Source organism: Somniosus microcephalus, chromosome 1 (assembly GCF_052327205.1).
Source record: "Somniosus microcephalus isolate GS21.2 chromosome 1, FLI_Smic_1.0, whole genome shotgun sequence".
Taxonomy (NCBI): domain Eukaryota; kingdom Metazoa; phylum Chordata; class Chondrichthyes; order Squaliformes; family Somniosidae; genus Somniosus; species Somniosus microcephalus.
This window is the reverse complement of record NC_140987.1, coordinates 441,776,984-441,795,893: the sequence shown is the minus strand read 5'-3', so window position 1 is coordinate 441,795,893 and position 18,910 is coordinate 441,776,984. Positions and strand designations below refer to the sequence as shown.

Genomic DNA, 18,910 nt, shown 5'->3' with positions numbered 1-18,910 from the left:
AGTAAGTGCAGGTTGTACCCTTAGGCTTTGGCAGACCCTGGATAATTAAGCCCTACTGCTCTGTGAGAAAAAAAACCGTTATCTGAGTTTTAGTGCAATATTATTTGTCCGATCCTGCAGTTTACGACCATTAGCGCGAACTACAGTGACCTTTAGCGAGGGAAAAAAAATTACAGTTCCCATTAGGTTCAATTTTACATCAGATTATATTTTTCCCCCCACTAAGTAAGTTCAATGATGTGGATCTAAAAACATTTTTTTTTTAACTGCCTTTTTTTTTTACTTGTACTTTCCATGTAAGTGCTTAACAAGTCCCCTCTGCTCGGAGATTTGCCGAATCCCTGCGGAGACTCTAATGTTGGCTTTAAGGGCCGATTTTTATTAAAACCCAAAAAAAAGAACCTTTTAAATGTGAACTTTCGCCAAAGTCAAGCACGTAATCGCACTGCCTGAGAAATCGCTGCCCCGACTAACTCTTTGAGAACTGCAGTGCAGACAGCTGTAAACAGGCGACACCACGTGTGGGGGCTGGTGTGAGAGGGGAGGCACGGTGCTCAGTTCAGCACCTCCTTCAATATAGTTCCAGTACTCACCTTGAGGTAATGATAGAAAATGTAATTTGACAGCAGGTGTTATTTGACAAGTGCATGTGTGTTTTGGAAGCTGCAAGGCACTTTCTGTCTGTAAACGTTTACAATTAGTTTTCACGAAACAGTTTGGGGGAGGGTTTGGGCATTGGGTTGGCATCTCTCGTTGGACCTATCTGGAACGCACTGCCTGAAAGGGTGGTGTAAGCAGATTCAATAGTAACTTTCACAGAAACATAGAAACATAGAAGATAGGAGCAGGAGTAGGCCATTCAGCCCCTCGAGCCTGCTCTGCCATTTAATGAGATCATGGCTGATCATCCAAATTCAGTACCTTGTCCCTGCCTTCTCCCCATATCCCTTGATCCCATTAGATTTAAGAAATATATCCAACTCCTTCTTGAATATATTTAATGAATTGGCCTCAACTGCCTTCTGTAGGAGAGAATTCCACAGGTTCACCACTCTCTGGGTGAAGAAATTCCTCCTCATCTCAGTCCTAAATGGCTTACCCCTTATCCTTAGGCTGTGACCCCTGGTTCTGGACTCCCCTGCCATCGGGAACATCCTTCCTGCATCTAGTCTGTCTAGTCCTGTTAGAATTTTATAAGTTTCAATGAGAACCCCTCTCATTCTTCTGAACTCCAGTGAATATAAGCCCAATTGACCCAATCTCTCCTCATACGTCATTCCTGCCATCCCAGGTATCAGCCTGGTGAATCTTCGCTGCACTCCTTCCATGGCAAGAACGTCCTTCCTCAGATAAGGCGAGCAAAACTGCACACAATACTCAAGGTGTGGTCTCACCAAGGCCCTGTACAACTGCAGCAAGACATCCTTGCTCCTGTACTCGAATCCTCTCGCTATGAAGGCCAACATACCATTTGCCTTCTTAACCGCCTGCTGCACCTGCATACTTACCTTCAGCGACTGGTGCACAAGGACACCCAGGTCTCGTTGCACTTCCCCTTCTCCCAATCTATTGCCGTTCAGATAATAATCTGCCTTCCTGTTTTCAAAAGGGAACTGGATAAATACTGAATATGGAAAGATTTGAAGGGCTACGGGGAAAGAACATGGGAGTGGGACTGATTGGAGAGCCCTTTCAAAGAGCCGGCACAGGCACGATGGGCCGAATGGCGGCCTCCTGTGCTGTAAGATTCTGTGATTCTAAGTTTGCAGCACAGAAGGGGGCCATTTGGCCCATGATATCTGTGCTGGCTTCTTTGCCTCATGCTGTCCCCATCGTCCTGTTACTTACTCTGCCTCAAATGTTTATCCAGTCTTCCCTTAAAAGATGCAGCGGTCTCTGAGGCAGAGCACTCCACACACCAACACCTGACGCGACAGGAACTTTTGTGTGCTGACAGCTATCACAGCGAGAAGCAAACAAACGCCTCAGCCAGTCCCCCTCCTGGTAACGTTCATACAGATCTGTCTATTCCATGACTTGATCCATTGCACCTTATACAGGAAACTCTCGATTTACCGGCACCTAGATAACCGGAAATCTCTGTTAACCAGCAAAATTCAGGAGTAGGTTCAGTTAAGTTTTACTTCATATTAGTGGTCGTTCCTGGATCTGTGGCCATGTAACCAGGGTTCCTGCACCTGTTGCTATGCAACAGGGACGCCTGGATCTGTGGCCGGGGTTCCTGCACCTGTTGCCATGCAACAGGGACGCCTGGATCTGTGGCCGTGTACGGGGCTCTCGTACCTTTTACTATACCTCTCTGTAATACGGACTTTTTGATAAGCCGGCACCACGCCGGTCCCGTCGGTGCTGGATAAAAAAGAGTTTCCTGTACAGTGAGCATAAAAGAAAGAAAGAAAGACTTGCATTTCTATTGCGCCTTTCACAACCACTGGACGTCTCAAAGCACTTTACAGCCATTGAAGTACTTTTGTAGTGTAGTCACTGCTGTTGTAATGCAGGAAATGCGGCAGCCAATTTGTGCACAGCAAGCTCCCATACACAGCAATGTGATAATGACCAGATCATCTGTTTTAGTGATGTTGATTGAGGGATAAATCTTGGCCAGGACACCGGGGATAACTCCCCTGCTCCTCTTCGTAATAGTGGCCCGCGGGATCTTTTATGTCCGTCTGAGAGAGCAGACGGGGCCTCGGTTTAACGTCTCATCTGAAAGACGGCACAGCGCTCCCTCGGGTGTGTCAGCTCAGATTTATGTGCTCAAGTCCTATGGAGTGGGAGCTTGAACCCACAATCCTTGCGCGCCGGAGGTGAGCGTGCAACCCACTGAGCCACAGCTGACACTTGCCGCAAGCATCAAACAAACGAGCACAGATTGACCTTCGTCACTGCTGTCTCTCTATCAATGTCTCGCCGTGAGGAGACTGCAACTCCCTGCAGCTTATTTTAAGGCTACTTCACCTCTTTTTTTCTTCCCCCCCACCCGCCCCCCCCCCCCCGCCCCTTTGCAGGCAACCAGCCGAGCTGAGTAACGGAGACGCGGAATGCACGAGCGCAATTATTCCAGATGGTATCGAACTGCAGCCACACAGCACGTTGAACGAAGAAAAGGTATTATCACGCCTCCTTCTACGAATCAGAAGCGGGGGTGAGGGGGAAAGAGCTCGCTGACGTGACCTCATTAATAACGACTCGTCTGATCGGATAAGAATTCCAACTGCATTATGGCCACGGCCACACGGTGGCAGTGCGAGTGGGGAAAAACCGGCTTCTCACTGACAGGATTTAGCAACCAGAGTATTTTTTTTCCTCCTTGTTATTTTTATGTACTTTTTTTCCCCCCCGCAACACTTGTAGAAACATAGATGATAGGAGCAGGGGTCGGCCATACGGCCCCTCGAGCCTGCTCCACCATTCAATGCGATCATGGCTGATCATCCAATTTCAGTACCCTGTCCCTGCTTTCTCCCCATATCCCTTGATCCCTTTAGCCTTAAGAAATATATCTAACTCCTTCTTGAATATATTTAATGAATTGGCCTCAACTGCCTTCTGTGGTAGAGAATTCCACAGGTTCACCACTCTCTGAGTGAAGAAATTCCTCCTCATCTCTGTCCTAAATGGCTTACCCCTTATCCTTAGACTGTGACCCCTGGTTCTGGACTCCCCCGCCATCGGGAACATCCTTCCTGCATCTAGTCTGTCTAGTCCTGTTAGAATTTTATAAGTTTCAATGAGATCCCCTCTCATTCTTCTAAACTCTAGCGAATATAAGCCCAATCGACCCAATCTCTCCTCATACGTCATTCCTGCCATCCCACATATATACATAATATAATATTTAATTTGGTCAATCTGCACTCATCAGGGTTAAGAATGGTGAATGGAATGCTTCTGTTTTTTTTGGCACCGTGAGGAAGCCGAGCGGATCAGCTCGATGCAGAGAAGAGCGCCCTCTGCACTGCCTCAGAGTCGCGGTGCCATCACTCCAGGCTTGCCCTGCAGTCTCCAGGAATTAAAGTTTGCTCTCCTGGACACTGCGGTGAGCAAACCCAGGAGAAAAATCATTGCCGTTTTTCTTTTTCATTTTCTTTGATGCTTTTCTTTATTAGTTATCTAAATATTTTGGGGGGGGTGTGGGGAAAGCTGTTTGGCTGGGCGGGGCGGTTGGTGGCGGGGGGTCATGTCATGAAACCGCCGCTAATATGTCCAGCTCGAGTTGGCAACTCTTACCTCAGCATCGTGCCTCACCGCGAGCCTCAGCACCGCGAACCTCAGCACCGTGCCTCACCGCGAACCTCAGCACCATGCCTCACCGTGAACCTCAGCGCCGTGCCTCACCGCGAACCTCAGCACCGTGCCTCACCGCGAACCTCAGCGCCGTGCCTCACCGCGAACCTCAGCGCCGTGCCTCACCGCGAACCTCAGCGCCGTGCCTCACCGCGAACCTCAGCGCCGTGCCCCAACGTGAACCTCAGCACCGTGCCCCAACTCTTACCTCATCGCCGTGCCTCACCACGAACCTCAGCGCCGTGCCTCACCGCGAACCTCAGTGCCATGCCTCACCGTGAACCTCAGCGCCGTGCCTCACCGTGAGCCTCAGCGCCATGCCCCGACACGAGCCTCAGCGCTGTGCCCCGACGCGAACCTCAGCGCCGTGCCTCAACGCGAACCTCAGCGCCGTGCCTCACCATGAACCTCAGAGGAACACCTCCCGCTGTGAGAGTGGGGGATTTTCCACTCGTTGGCCAGTTCCCAGTGAGATTGCCGAGTCGTGGCCAGTTTGGTGCCGTCGGCCCCGGTGCCCATTGTAAACAGAGTTGAAGTCGGCCTTGGCACCGACTTGGGCAGCCTAATTTTGGGAAGGAGTTGCTAAAACTGTCGGTGGGGCCCCCTTTTCACCTCTGCATAAAGACCCCTGACGCCTGTTTCAGGCACAGGCCTTGGCCGTCTGTTTCGGGCACAGGCCCCGGACGTCTGTTTCGGGCACAGGCCCCGGACACCTGTTTCGGGCACAGGCCCCGGACGCCTGTTTCGGGCACAGGCCCCGGACGCCTGTTTCAGGCACTGGCCCTGGACGACTGTGCTGGAGCCTTTACCAATATGGCACACGGCAGACCCCGCGGGTATTGAGCGCTGAGGCGCCTGTCTTACGCCTGTAAGACGGCCACAGCACCGTTGGATTTCAAGCCCAGGTTTTTTAAGTTGCTGACTGGTATCAGAGCTCAACCCATGCAGGAAAAGAGGCTTTGCTCCCACTGGTTGAATTCATGCCCCGACCAATCCAACTTTGGGGGAAATCCAGTTTTGCCTCGTCAGCCTTTGCTCAGTTGTAGCGCACTCACTTCTGAGTCAGAGGGTCATTGGTTCACGTTTCACTCCAGAAACTAGCGCACCTAACCCGGTGCTGAGGGAGTGCTGCACTGTCGGAGGTTCCGCCTTTCGGTTCAGACATTAAACCAAAGCCCCATCTGCCCTCTCAGGTGGACATAAAAGATCCCGCGGCACTATTTCACAGAAGAGCAAGGGAGTTCTCCCCGATTTCCTGGACAATATTGATCCTTTAACCAACATCACTTAAAAAAAAAAACACAGGTTATCTGGTCATTATGACATTGCTGTTTGTGGGATCTTACTGTGCACTAGTAGGCAGCCATTTTTCCTAAATCACACCAGTGACTACACTTCAAAAGTACTTCATTGACTGCAATGACATCCTTTGTGACTGTGACAAAGATAAACTATCCCTCCTCGTCCTTCTTGACTTGTCTGCAGCCTTTGACACGGTTGATCACTCCACCCTCCCCCAACGCCTCTCCACCGTCGTCCAGCTGGGTAGGACTGCACTCGCCTGGTTCCATTCTTATCTATCTAATCATAGTCACAGAATCACCTGCAACGGCTTCTCTTCCCGCTCCCGCATCGTTACCTCTGGTGTCCCCCAAGGATCTATCCTTGGCCCCCTCCTATTTCTCATCTACATGTTGCCCCTTGGTGACATCATCCAAAAACATCTCCCTAACATCTGTCTGAGGCTGAACGACACTGTTCGCAATCTTGGTGTCATATTTGACCCTGTAATGAGCTTCCGACCACATATCCGCAGCATAACAAAGACCGCCTATTTCCACCTCCGTAACATCGCCTGTTTCCGCCCTTGCCTCAGCTCATCCGCTGCTGAAACCCTCATCCATGCCTTTGTTACCTCTAGACTTGACTATTCCAACGCACTCCTGGCTGGCCTCCCACATTCTACCCCACATAAACTTGAGGTGATGCAAAACTCGGCTGCCCGTGTCCTAACTCACACCAAATCCCATTCGCCCATCACCCCGTGCTCGCTGACCTACATTGGCTCCCTGTTAAGCAAAGCCTCGATTTCAAAATTCTCATCCTTGTTTTCAAATCCCTCCATGGCCTCGCCCCTCCCTATCTCTGAAATCTCCTTCAGCCCCACAACCCCCCGAGATATCTGCGCTCCTCTAATTCTGCCCTCTTGAGCATCCCTGATTATAATCGCTCAACCATTGGTGGCCGTGCCTTCTGTTGCCTAGGCCCTAAGCTCTGGAATTCCCTGCCTAAACCTCTCCACCTCGCTACCTCTCTTTCCCCTTTTAAGACGCTCCTTTAAACCTATTTCTTCGACCAGCCTTTTGGTCACCTGCCCTAATTTCTCCTTATGTGGCTCGGTGTCAAATTTTTTGTCTTTTAACACTCCTGTGAAGCACCTTGGGACGTTTTACTATGTTAAAGGTGCTATATAAATGCAAGTTGTTGTTGTTGTCGTAAATCACTTTGGGACATCTTGAGGTTGTGAAAGGCGCTATAATAATGCAAGTTCTTTCTTTTCTTTGGTCTCCTGGACTGCCACTAGTATTTGTGGCTTCCTGTTCTCATGAATGGCTCAGAGTTTATGAGAACAGGGTGCTTAATTCTCTCATTGTTTGTATCGCTCCCTCTGTTATTGTACAAGCCGTGGGGTGGGGGAGTGGGGTGGGGGCGAACAAGGTCATTGCAAAGAAAGCTTTTGAAAGGGTCTTATTTGGGAGAAATCAATGAGCTAATTCAATCTAGTATACTGTATTCACTGCTCACGATGCGGTCTCCTCTACATTGGGGAGACCAAACGCAGATTGGGTGACCGCTTTGCGGAACACCTCCGCTCAGTCCGTAAGGGTGATCCCGAGCTTCCGGTCGCCTGTCACTTTAATTCACCGCCCCATTCCCACTCAGACCTCACGGTACTTGGGCTCTTGCATTGTTCCACGGAAGCTCAGCGTAAGCTCGAGGAACAGCACCTCATTCCGATTAGGCACTTTACAGCCTTCTGGACTCAATATCGAGTTCAACAATTTCAGACCATAACCTCGGCCCCTATTACATTTTTACTTATATTTTTTATCCACACCTTTGTTTTGGCCTTTCCCCCCCCCCCCCCCCCCCGCTTTCTTTTCTTTTTCTTCTCTCTCCCACATGGCAGCTGTCTCTCATTCTGCCAGCGCATTTCACACCTAATCTGAGCTGTCTTTTGTCTCCACTAGTCCTATCACCATCTCGTCTGGTTTTGAATACCTCTTAATGTCTCTTCACTTCTCTTTTGTTCTCTCCCAGCCTGGCCTCTTAATCTATTTCATTTCCTGTGCTTCTTTAGTCTTGACAAAGGGTTTTCACCCAAAACGTTGACTCTATTTTCTCTCCACGGATGTTGCCTGGCCTGCTGAGCTTTTCCAGCATTTTCTGTTGTTATTTCGGATTTCCAGCATCTGCAGTATTTTGCTAGCGAGCTAATTCAAAGTGTGGTTAAGACGGGATACACGCGTCTGTCTCAGCATATCTCTGAAGGCCCGCAGCCCGTGTTTCAAGCGAAATGCAGTGATTTTGTTTTTCAAATGAACAATCCCAATTCTGAGCTGTGCCTCCACTCTACTTTACGCCCATTGGAAAGCAATTGAGAACAAGTGTGCATGTTCAGAAGACCAGGATCTGCTTTCCAAATGAGCCTCCCATGGGCTCAGTCGAGTGGACGCTCAGGTCGCCAACTGTGGTGGCACGTATTCCTGGAGCTCCCATCGTGTGACCTCCTGCCTTTAACTGCCCCACCCTCACGCTCCTGCCACTGGTCACACAAATCGTCAACAACAACAAAAAACACACATTTTTTAATGGTCCCTGTGATTTTTCTCTCCTGGGTTTGCTCCTGGATATCAATCTCCAATTCCTGGAGACTCCAGGGGCAAGCCTGGAGGGTTGGCAACCCCTAGTGGAGGCATTGCTGACAATGGCAAGCAATGCACTGAGGTAGAAACATAGAAACATCGAAGATAGGAGCAGGAGTAGGCCATTCGGCCCTTCGAGCCTGCGCCGCCATTCAATGAGATCATGGCTGATCATCCAAATTCAGTACCCTGTCCCTGCCTTCTCCCCATATCCCTTGATCCCTTTAGCCTCAAGAAATATATCCAACTCTTTCTTGAATATATTTAATGAACTGGCCTCCACCGCCCTCTGTGGCAGAGAATTCCACAGGTTCACCACTCTCTGGGTGAAGAAATTCCTCCTCATTTCAGTCCTAAATGGCTTACCCCTTATCCTTAGACTATGACCCCTGGTTCTGGACTCCCCGGCCATCAGAAACATCCTTTCTGCATTTAGTCTGTCCAGACCTGACAGAATTTTATAGGTTTCGATGAGATCCCCTCTCCATCTTCTAAACTCCAGTGAGTATAAGCCCAATTGACACAATCTCTCCTCGTACGTCATTCCTGCCATCCCAGGTATCAGCCTGGTGAATCTTCGCTGCACTCCCTCCATGGCAAGAACGTCCTTCCTCAGGTAAGGTGACCAAAACTGCACACAATACTCAAGGTGCGGTCTCACCAAGGCCCTGTACAACTGCAGCAAGACATCCTTGTTCTTGTACTCGAACCCTCTTGCTACGAAGGCCAACATACCATTTGCCTTCTTAACCGCCTGCTACACCTGCATGCTTACCTTCAGCGACTGGTGTACAAGAACACCCAGGTCTCTTTGCACTTCCCCTTCTCCCAATCTATTGCCATTCAGATAATAATCTGCCTTCCTGTTTTTGCCACCAAAGTGGATAACCTCACATTTATCTACATTATAGTGCATTTGCCATGTTTCTGCCCAATCACCCAACCTGTCCAAATCGTACTGGAGTTTCACGACATCCTCCTCACAGCATACCTTCCCACCCAGCTTTGTGTCGTCTGCAAATTTGGAGATATTACATCCAATTCCCTCGTCCAGATCATTAATATATATTGTGAACAGCTGGGGTCCTAGGACCGATCCTTGCGGTACCCCACTAGTCACTGCCTGCCACTCGGAAAACGACCCGTTTATTCCCAGTCTCCCGCAGCCTGGGACGAAAGTAGAAGTGCTTTGAAACACCTGGACGGGTACAGTTGCTTCAATGTGGATCTCGCTGTTGTAGAACGTATTCTGTAATATATATATAAAATATAAAATATGTAATATATAAAATATATATATATATAGATATAAAATATATAATATATAGATATCAATATATTATATATAGATAGATATCAAATATTTTATATAAAATATATTATATATATATATATCAAATATATATATATTGTAGGAATTGACGAATTCCTAACTAATAACTGAGGTCGACTCAGGAGATCAATCAAACATGTCTTTAATGTAAGACTAAACGAGTTCAAACCGTTTGTTGAGATCGATACAGGAGAACCACGAAAACAAGTCTTAACAAGATGGAGATTCCACGAGGACTGCTTGGGCAGTCACGTGGTTTGCGACGTGACATCATCGCGTTTACCCGCGTTTTCCCGCGCTCTTAAAGGGGCCACACCCCATACATACAAAACACTATATACAAAACACAGTAATATCTAACACCATGGCACAGGCTTAGGCTGGTGTTAGAACATCGTTAAAGGGAATTATATACAGTTGCCCAGAGTCATTCAGTGGCTCCGCCACAATATCAAATATATATATTTATATATATATATATGGAGATTTGCACAGTATCTGAAGTTACAGTATTGTAGAACTGCTGCAGGAAGTGGTACTGCAATATAAATAAGCCATTAATCCTAGTTTTTATGGGAAGTGTGTAAACCTGACAGACCTTCAGCAGTTTGAGGTAAAGTCCAGGAGCTGTGAAAGTTGCGATGGGGAAGAACAGGCAACGTTTACAACTTATCTTATAAAACCTGGAATGCAGGCATTAAAAAGCTCGGGGTCACAAACTCTGAACGGCAGGGGATGTGACTTAACTTAAGAAAGAAAGACTTGCATTTATATAGCGCCTTTCACCACCTATTAAACAGCCATGGCGCCGTCGAATTTCGAGCCCAGTTTTTTTATAGACCAGAAAAGAGGTTTAGCTCCCACTGGTTTACATTCATGTCGCTCCATGAGTTTGCATCAATCCAACTTCGGGGGATATCCAGCTTTTGCCTCGTCAGCCTTTGCTCAGTGGAAGCACACTCGCGCCTGAGTCAGGGGGTCATTGCTTCACGTTGCACTCCAGGGACTTGTGCACATATCCCAGTGCTGAGGGAACGCTGCACTGTCGGAGGTGCCGCCTTTCGGATGAGATGTTAAACCGAGGCCCCGTCTGCTCTCTCGGGTGGATGTAAAAGATCCCACGGCCACTATTCGAGGAGAAGCAGGGAAGTTATCCCCGGTGTCCTGGCCAATAGTTATCCCACAACCAACATCAGTAAAACAGATACAAAAGCAAAGTACTGCAGCTGCTGGAAATCTGAAATAAAGACAGAAAATGCTGGAAATACTCAGCAGGTCAGGCAGCATCCGTGGAGAGAGAAACAGAGTTAACATTTCAGGCCGATGACCCTTCTCGCTCCACAGATGCTGCCTGACCTGCTGAGTATTTCCAGCATTTTCTGTTTTTATTTCAGTGAAACAGATTATCTGGTCATTTATTTCATTGCAGTTTATGGGAGCTTGCTGTGCACGATTTGGCTGCCACGGTTCTTGCATTTACAACAGTGGCTACACTTCAGAAGTGCTTCATTGGCTGTGAAGCGCTTTGGGACCGTCCTGAGGTCGTGAAAGGCGCTATAGAAATGCAAGTCTTTCTTTTCTTTCTTTATCTCTTCAACGACCTTGTGTGAATAACATGAGGAGACATTGGCCCAGAAATTCGGGTCGGGGGCTTCCCGAGGGTGCAAGCCTCTGACCTGCACTTAGCTAGCGCGCCAGCCGTTGTGCTGTGGGCCCGCGTGGGATTCCGATCCTGGGCCTCCTCCAACTGCCGGTGCGCAGTGCTTGCGTATCCCAGGGGCGTAGTTAATTCGATGCGTCCCCTGGGATCACGTGGGCCATGGGGAGCCAATGGTAGCAGGGAATGCTTCATTCATAAATTTGACAGGAAGAGCTGTCCAACCTATAAAGACTATAAGCCCCAAAACATCACTAAATCTTCAAATAATTTTTTTTTCTAAATCACATTTTTAAAATAACTATAAACTACATGAAATAACTATTTTAAATAATAATTTAAATTTTTGAAAAAATTAATTACATTTTCTAACAGGGCTAAAAATAAACTTACCTTTCTTTAAAGTATTTAAAAATCATAAACCTGTGGAAAAAATGTTTTAATTTTAATTAATGCACCACTTACCTTGTTAAAAGCAGGCCTTGCGCCTGCTTTTCTAAAGTGTAACTGCTGGAGACTTACCCTCCCGGAGAAACCTGCAAAAAAAACGTAAGTTCGATGCGCACGCGCTGCCTCTCCAGCGCACGCGTTCCACCTGTCAACCCCTTCTTTCAAGGGAACGGAAGTTCCGGTTTCCCACCCATGTGTAGTGCATGCAGGAAACCGGCACTTTCGTTGGGCCTACGCGTGAGTACCCAGCGCGTACTCACCTGTGAGGACCCGAATTTCTGGGCCGATATCTGGTCATTTATTTCATTGCAGTTTATGGGAGCTTGCTGCGCACAATTTAGCTGCACCGGCTCTTGCATTTACAACAGTGGCTACACTTCAAAAGTGCTTCAATGGCTGTGAAGCACTTTGGGACTGTCCTGAGGTCGTGAAAGGCGCTATAGAAATGCAAGTCTTTCTTTTCTTTCTTTATGTTTTCAACTACCTTGTGTGGGTAACATGAGGAGACATTGAATGCCACTTTGTGCCGAGCAAACTCGGTGCCCCAAATCAACAGAAACCAATCTCTCCCCCCCCCGAGCCGAAACAAGGGAGAGAATAACACGCAAAAATTAGAGCAAACCAGTTTTTGCAGCTGCAAGCAGAATTTGCTTGAAAACACAGGGGAGGGAGGTTTAATGCCTGTTGAAGGAGGAAAGAGTCCTGTCAAAAACAGGAAGGCAGATTATTATCTGAATGGCAATCGATTGGGAGAAGGGGAAGTGCAACGAGACCTGGGTGTCCTTGTGCACCAGTCGCTGAAGGTAAGCATGCAGGTGCAGCAGGCGGTTAAGAAGGCAAATGGTATGTTGGCCTTCGTAGCAAGAGGGTTTGAGTACAGGAACAAGGATATCTTGCTGCAGTTGTACAGGGCCTTGGTGAGACCACATCTTGAGTATTGTGTGCAGTTTTGGTCGCCTTATCTGAGGAAGGATGTTCTTGCCATGGAGTGAGTGCAGCGAAGATTCACCAGGCCGATACCTGAGATGGCAGGAATGACGTATGAGGAGAGATTGGGTCGATTGGGCTTATACTCACTGGAGTTTAGAAGAATGAGAGGGGATCTCATTGAAACTTATAAAATTCTAACAGGACTAGACAGATTAGATGCAGGATGGATGTTCCCGATGGCGGGGGAGTCCAGAACCAGGGGTCACAGTCTAAGGATAAGGGGTAGGCCATTTAGGACAGAGATGTGGAGGAGTTTCTTCACCCAGAGAGTGGTGAACCTGTGGAATTCTCTACCACAGAAGGCAGTAGAGGCCAATTCATTAAATATATTCAAGAAGGAGTTGGATATATTTCTTAAGGCTAAAGGGATCAAGGGGTATGGGGAGAAAGCAGGGACAGGGTACTGAATTTGGATGATCAGCCATGATCTCATTAAATGGCGGAACAGGCTCGAGGGGCCGAATGGCCTACTCCTGCTCCTATCTTCTATGTTTCTATATTACCATGAGTGTTGTCAGCTACAACTCTGCCTGCAATGCGCTGCTCGGCTGTTGGGTTGAAATTGAATGTGTCGGACGTCAATCCCCGCTAACACTTTTTTTCCTCTCGTCGTGTGTGTGTGTTGTTTCGGAACAGAATGTAGCAGGGCAGAAGTGCAGCAGACCGCAAGAATGTGCAGGTCTCCCCAGTCTGATCCAGCACCTGCCAGACCTCCTCCAGCAGAGCCACTCTCCGAACACCTCGGCTAATCAGCAGGGATCGGGGCAGACCCGTCAGCCACTCCACAGCAAGACTGCAACTAACCAGGCATGTTTTACAAAGAGAGATACAACTGCCCTGTGTAATATCAGCTACTGGCGAGAGACAGAAATTAAAGGGGATCCCCCTCCCCTCACTTGTAATGCAGCCAGAAGCTTATGACATTTAATTGTAAAAAAAGAAGGCAGGCTTCCTTGCCACTAGTTAAACAGCATACAATTTCTCTAAAATTATCTTTTGTTCATTTAATCTAAAATGATTTATCTATCTGGATTAGAAGTAGCTTTGATATAAGTTGCTCTGCTCTTTGTATGAATGCCATTCTGTTAAAACGCCTAGGGGGAAAAATTCAGTTGGTAGCACCACCCGTTAGCGCCTTGTGGGGCGCTAAGTGGGGCGCAAACCAACTAGCGCCCGGGCCCGGCACTGCCCACGCCTCCCGCAAAATTCAGCGGGAGGTTAGTGGTGGCACTAACCGGTAGCGCTGCACCGCTGGCGATGACGTCATTGGTGTGTGCAGCGCCCCGCTCACACCCCGGCCGCGATCTTCAAAGCGCCCCCTGATTTACTGCCGGAAGCTATGTCTGACAGGGTCAGGGGGTGTACCTGCGGCCGGGGAGGCGCAATTTAAAGGCGAGATGCGGGGCGGCCATTTTTGTTGCTGGCCGCCTGCCAGCACCTGCCTGCGCTCCCGTCCCCGACCTCCTGAACCCCCCCCCCCGCCACGCCAGCTGCGCTCCAAGAGCCCGGCACTTCTCTTGGGTGCCGGGCTCTTTTGCCTGCACTCCCGATCCCCGGGGGCCCAGCTGGGCCCCAGGTCGCGCTGCACAAGGCCCCTCCCCTTTAAGAAGGGGAGGAAGGCCTGCAATACTGCAGCGCGACGTGCCGCAGCGTGTGGCGCTGCTGCACATAACGCTGCAATATTCACTCGCAGCGCCCCAAGAGGGATGCGGGGTGCTTCCAGTAGCGCCCCGCTTCCCTCTTGGGGCGCAACCACTCAATTTCCGGCGCGGGGGCACTAATTTTGGCGAAGTTAGCGCCTCAATTGGGGCGCTACTCAATTTTTAGCCCCTAGAAAGTTGCACCGCTGTCTATCACTTGCCTATATTTGGATAAAATGCACAGTCAAAAAAGGGGCCCCTACACCAGAATTTACAGTAATATCTTCCATCCTTCCAGCCTTTTGGGAATGGAACATTTCCTGTTGTAACAAGGTGAATTGGACAGTAAATGTTTGGATAGAGTGATAGATTGGGAATTGGGCTAAATTGTGCAATGGCTTCTCTTATTATCCAGCTCTTTTTTTTAAGGAGTCTTTTGAGTTTTCTAATGTCGTGCAGCTGCACACCTGCTTTGAGAGCTTTCCGAACACATTTTGAACCAGAAAACCTGTTCTTCCACAAAGCCATAGGGCAGGATTTTCATTGGGCCATGGAGTCAGGATTGGAGGCGTGTGGGGGGTTAAAAACCCGAAATCAGGGGTCCCGACCCCATCCCGCACCCAAACCCACCTCCATGCCAGTTTCAAAGGAGGCGGATATCCGCCCCGCACTGGGACCCGCCTACCCGAGGTGGGAAGGGATTAGTGCCAATTAACTGCCTGTTAACAGGTAGTTAACAGGCAGTTTTTAGCCTAATCCCTATTTTTAATGTTGAAGTGTGGGATTCCCGACGGCTCCAAACCACGCCAAGTTAGAGGAGGCGGGCCGTCGGGTTGAAGGACTTGGAGGGGTCGAGATGTCGGTGTTCAGGTGAGTGATGTGTGCATGAGTGCAAAGGTAAGTGTGTTTGGTGTGTCTAAAGAAGTTTAAATTACCTTTTCTTACCTTTTCAGCCTTCCTTCCTTTAGGTCCCGGGAGTCCCTCATCTCACCGGCACAGAAAGCAGAATGGCTGCGAACTGTCAAAAGTGACAGCCTTCAGCTTTCTGTGCAGGAGAGATTTCTAACTGAGTCTGTGGCGAAGGACTCAGGTTAGAAGTAAGACTGTCAATGTTTGACAGCTTCAAACAGCTGTGAAACACTGATGTTTCATCTGTCAAAACCTCTTGACGGATGAGATTTCAGTCTGTGACGTCACCTGTTGCCGGGTGGCCCTTAATTGGCCTGCTGAGCCCGCCGGGCGGGCTCAACAAGATCAATCAAGTTAAAATCGCGTGGATTGGCCGCATCTCGATGGAGGCGGGACTACAACCCCGAAAGTTGTAGTCCCGCCTCCTGCCCGACTCCCGAGTTAAAATCCTGCCCATAGTGTCCCCTCTGCTTGCTGTCTGATCTGGAACTGGGCCACTGCAGTTAGGAAAGTTCCAGATTTGATCCTTAATCTGCGCCAAGTTGGCTGCTCTCAACCAGGGTGCCTCCGGAGCTCTGAGCCTAAACTAGGGTCGCCAACGCTCCAGGACTGTCCTGGAGTTGCCAGGAATTGAAGCTTAATCTCCCGGACACTGCCGCGAGTAAATCGGGAGAAAAATCTTGGGGACATTAAACAGAATTGTGGGTTTCTTTCATTTTCTTTGAGCATTTTCATTTACTGGTTATAAAGATATTGGAGATGAAGGGGTAAAAAAGCTGTTTCACTAACGGTCAAAAGTAATCCAATTGGAAAAAAAAAAGAAAGACAATTTTGAAGGGGTCGATTTTCATTAAGCTGTCGGGAAGGAGGCGGGACTACAACTTTCGGGTTTTAATCCCGCCTACATCGACGTCCGGCCAACCCACGCGATTTTCCCTTGATTGACCTTGTTGAGCCCGCCCAGCGGGCTCAGCAGGCCAATTAAGGACCACCCGGCAACAGGTGACATCACAGACTGAAATTTCATCTGTCAAGAGGTCTTGGCAGATGAAATATCAGTGTTTCACAGCTGCTTGAAGCTGTCAAACACTGACAGTCTGACTTCTAACCTGAGTCCTTCTACACAGACTCAGTTAGAACTCACACCGGCACTAAAAGCTGAAGGCTGTCACTTTTGACAGATTGCAGCCATTCAGCTTTCAGTGCCGGCTGAGTGATGGACTCCCGACGCCTACAGGAAGAAAGGCTGTTAAGGTAAGTACAGATAATTTAAACTTCTTTACACACTTTAGACACACCAAACACACTTACCTTTGCACTCATGCACCCATCACTCACCTGAACACTGACATCCCGACCCCTCCAAGTCCTTCAACCCGACGGCCCACCTGCTCTAACCTGGCGTGGTTTGGAGCCGTCGGGAATCCCACACGACACCCCTCAAAATAGGGATTAGGCTAAAAACTGCCTGTTAACTACCTGTTAACAGGCAGTTAATTGGCACTAATCCCTTCCCGCCTCGGGTCGGCGGGTCCCAGTGCGGGGCGGGTACCCGCCTCCTCTGAAACTTACGTGGAGGCGGGTTTTGGGCGGGATGGTGTCGGGACCCCCAAATTCGGGATTTTTGCCCCCCCGCCCGCCTAAAAGCCCACCTCACGGCACACTGAAAATCTAGGCTGAAGTGTATTCACTGTTGTAAGATAGGAAAGGCGGCAGCCAATTTGCACTTAACAAGCTCCACGAACAGCAACGCGATAATGACCAGATAATCTGTTTTAATGATGTTGGTTGAGGGATAAATATTGACCAGGACACCAGGGCTAACTCTCCTGCTCTTAGAATCATAGAATGGTTACAGCACGGAGAGAAGGCCATTCAGCCCGTCGAGCCCGTGCCGGCTCTCTGCAAGAGCACTTCAGCTAGTCCCACTCCCCTGCCCTTTCCCCGTAATCCTACAATTTTTTTTCCTTCAGGTACTTATCCAATTCCCTTTTGAAAGCCACGATTGAGTCTGCCTCCACCACCCTCTCAGGCAGTGCATTCCAGATCCTAACCACTCGCTGAGTAAAAAAGTTTTTCCTCATGTCGCCTTTGGTTCTCCTGCCAATCGCCTTAAATCTGTGTCCTCTGGTTCTCGACCCTTCCGCCAATGGGAACAGTTTCTCTCCATCTACTCTGTGCAGTCCCCTTATGATTTTGAATAGTGCAGTGGGATTTTTACATCGATTTGAAATAGCAGACGGGGCTTCGATTTAACGTCTCATCCAAAAGACGGATTGGGTAACAAAGAGTCTGTTCCCTTTCCAACTGGCTGTGGGAAGGCAGCGCGCCTGGAGGATGGACCAATGGCGGGCGTGTGCGGGCGGTGCAGTTCGAAGTGGGAGGTCATGTGATGGAACCTCCAGGAATACACCGAGCTAGAGTTGGCGAACCTACCCTAAGCCTATGAGTGGGCTTCTTGCTCATGATGGCTGTTTGCCCCCATACCCCACCACCGCCCCCCACCCGCCCTTGCTGGATTGTAAATGGACCTCCGGTTCCAGTAGTGGAAGCGAAAACCCAGGAATTATTTAAGAAACAATTGGGATGCCACAGTCGTGTAGACTGTTGAAGTCTTCTAACGATAAGGGGTAAGCCATTTAGGACATCTAAGGATAAGGGGTAAGCCATTTAGGACAGAAATGAGGAGGAATTTCTTCGCCCAGAGAGTGGTGAACCTGTGGAATTCTCTACCACAGAAGGCAGTAGAGGCCAATTCATTAAATATATGCAAGAAGGAGTTGGATATATTTCTTAAGGCTAAAGGGATCAAGGGATATGGGGAGAAAGCAGGGACAGGGTACTGAATTTGGATGATCAGCCATGATCTCATTGAATGGCGGAGCAGGCTCAAGGGGCCGAATGGCCTACTCCTGCTCCTATCTTCTATGTTTCTATGTCTTTCTGAAAGGATGAGGTAAAATAGGTTAATTAGCCTGCCTCACTCTCGTGACCACCTGTGGATGTCAGGTGAGGAAAACTGCGATTCACCCCCTCACCTAGTTGAATAGCCCCCTCCCTAGGCACGCGTGAAGAATGGCCGCTCGGGAAGGACTCTAGAGGCCTGCTAGTGTCTGTGGAACCATACCCTGGCATGAGTCCATACATTCAGGGGGGTTGAAAATGGGATTTTTTTTATAAATGTCTTTTCTTTCTTGTAGTCGTTGGGAGTTTTTAAAACAAACTGCATTGACCACAAACAATTGAAGGTGTATTTTTCAAGAATGCGAGGCTTGTGATTTTCACCACACTTGACAGTTGCTGAGCTATCTACAAGTGCTGTAACCCCCTCCAGCCCTACAACCCTCCGGGATCTCTGCGCTCCCCCAATTCTGGCCTCTTGAACATCCATGATTTTAATCGCTCCACCATTGGCGGCTGTGCCTTCAGCTGCCTTAGGCCCTAAGCTCTGAAATTCTCTCCCTAAACCTCGTCGCCTCTCCACCTCTCTCTCCTCCTTTAAGGCGCTCCTTAAAACCTTCCTCTCTGCCCAAGCTGTTGGTCATCTGCCCTAATATCACCCTGTGTGGCTCAGTGGCAAATTTTTCTTGATAACAGTCCTGTGAAGCGCCTTGGGATGTTTTACTACATTAAAGGCGCTATATAAATGCAAGTTGATGTTGCTGTATGCTGAAAACACCTAGTGATTGGGGGA

The 18,910-nt window shown here is 48.8% G+C and overlaps 1 protein-coding gene across 1 annotated transcript in view; it reads left to right on the top strand.

Moving 5' to 3' along the window:
• Window positions 1-18,910, top strand: part of LOC147125344 (mitogen-activated protein kinase kinase kinase kinase 4) — a 407,092-nt gene that overhangs the window by 298,285 nt on the left and 89,897 nt on the right. The window contains exons 21-22 of the mRNA XM_086001780.1: window positions 3,033-3,132; window positions 13,304-13,474. Of these exons, the coding sequence (XP_085857906.1) occupies window positions 3,033-3,132; window positions 13,304-13,474 (271 nt within the window). The remainder of the gene's footprint in view (window positions 1-3,032; window positions 3,133-13,303; window positions 13,475-18,910) is intronic.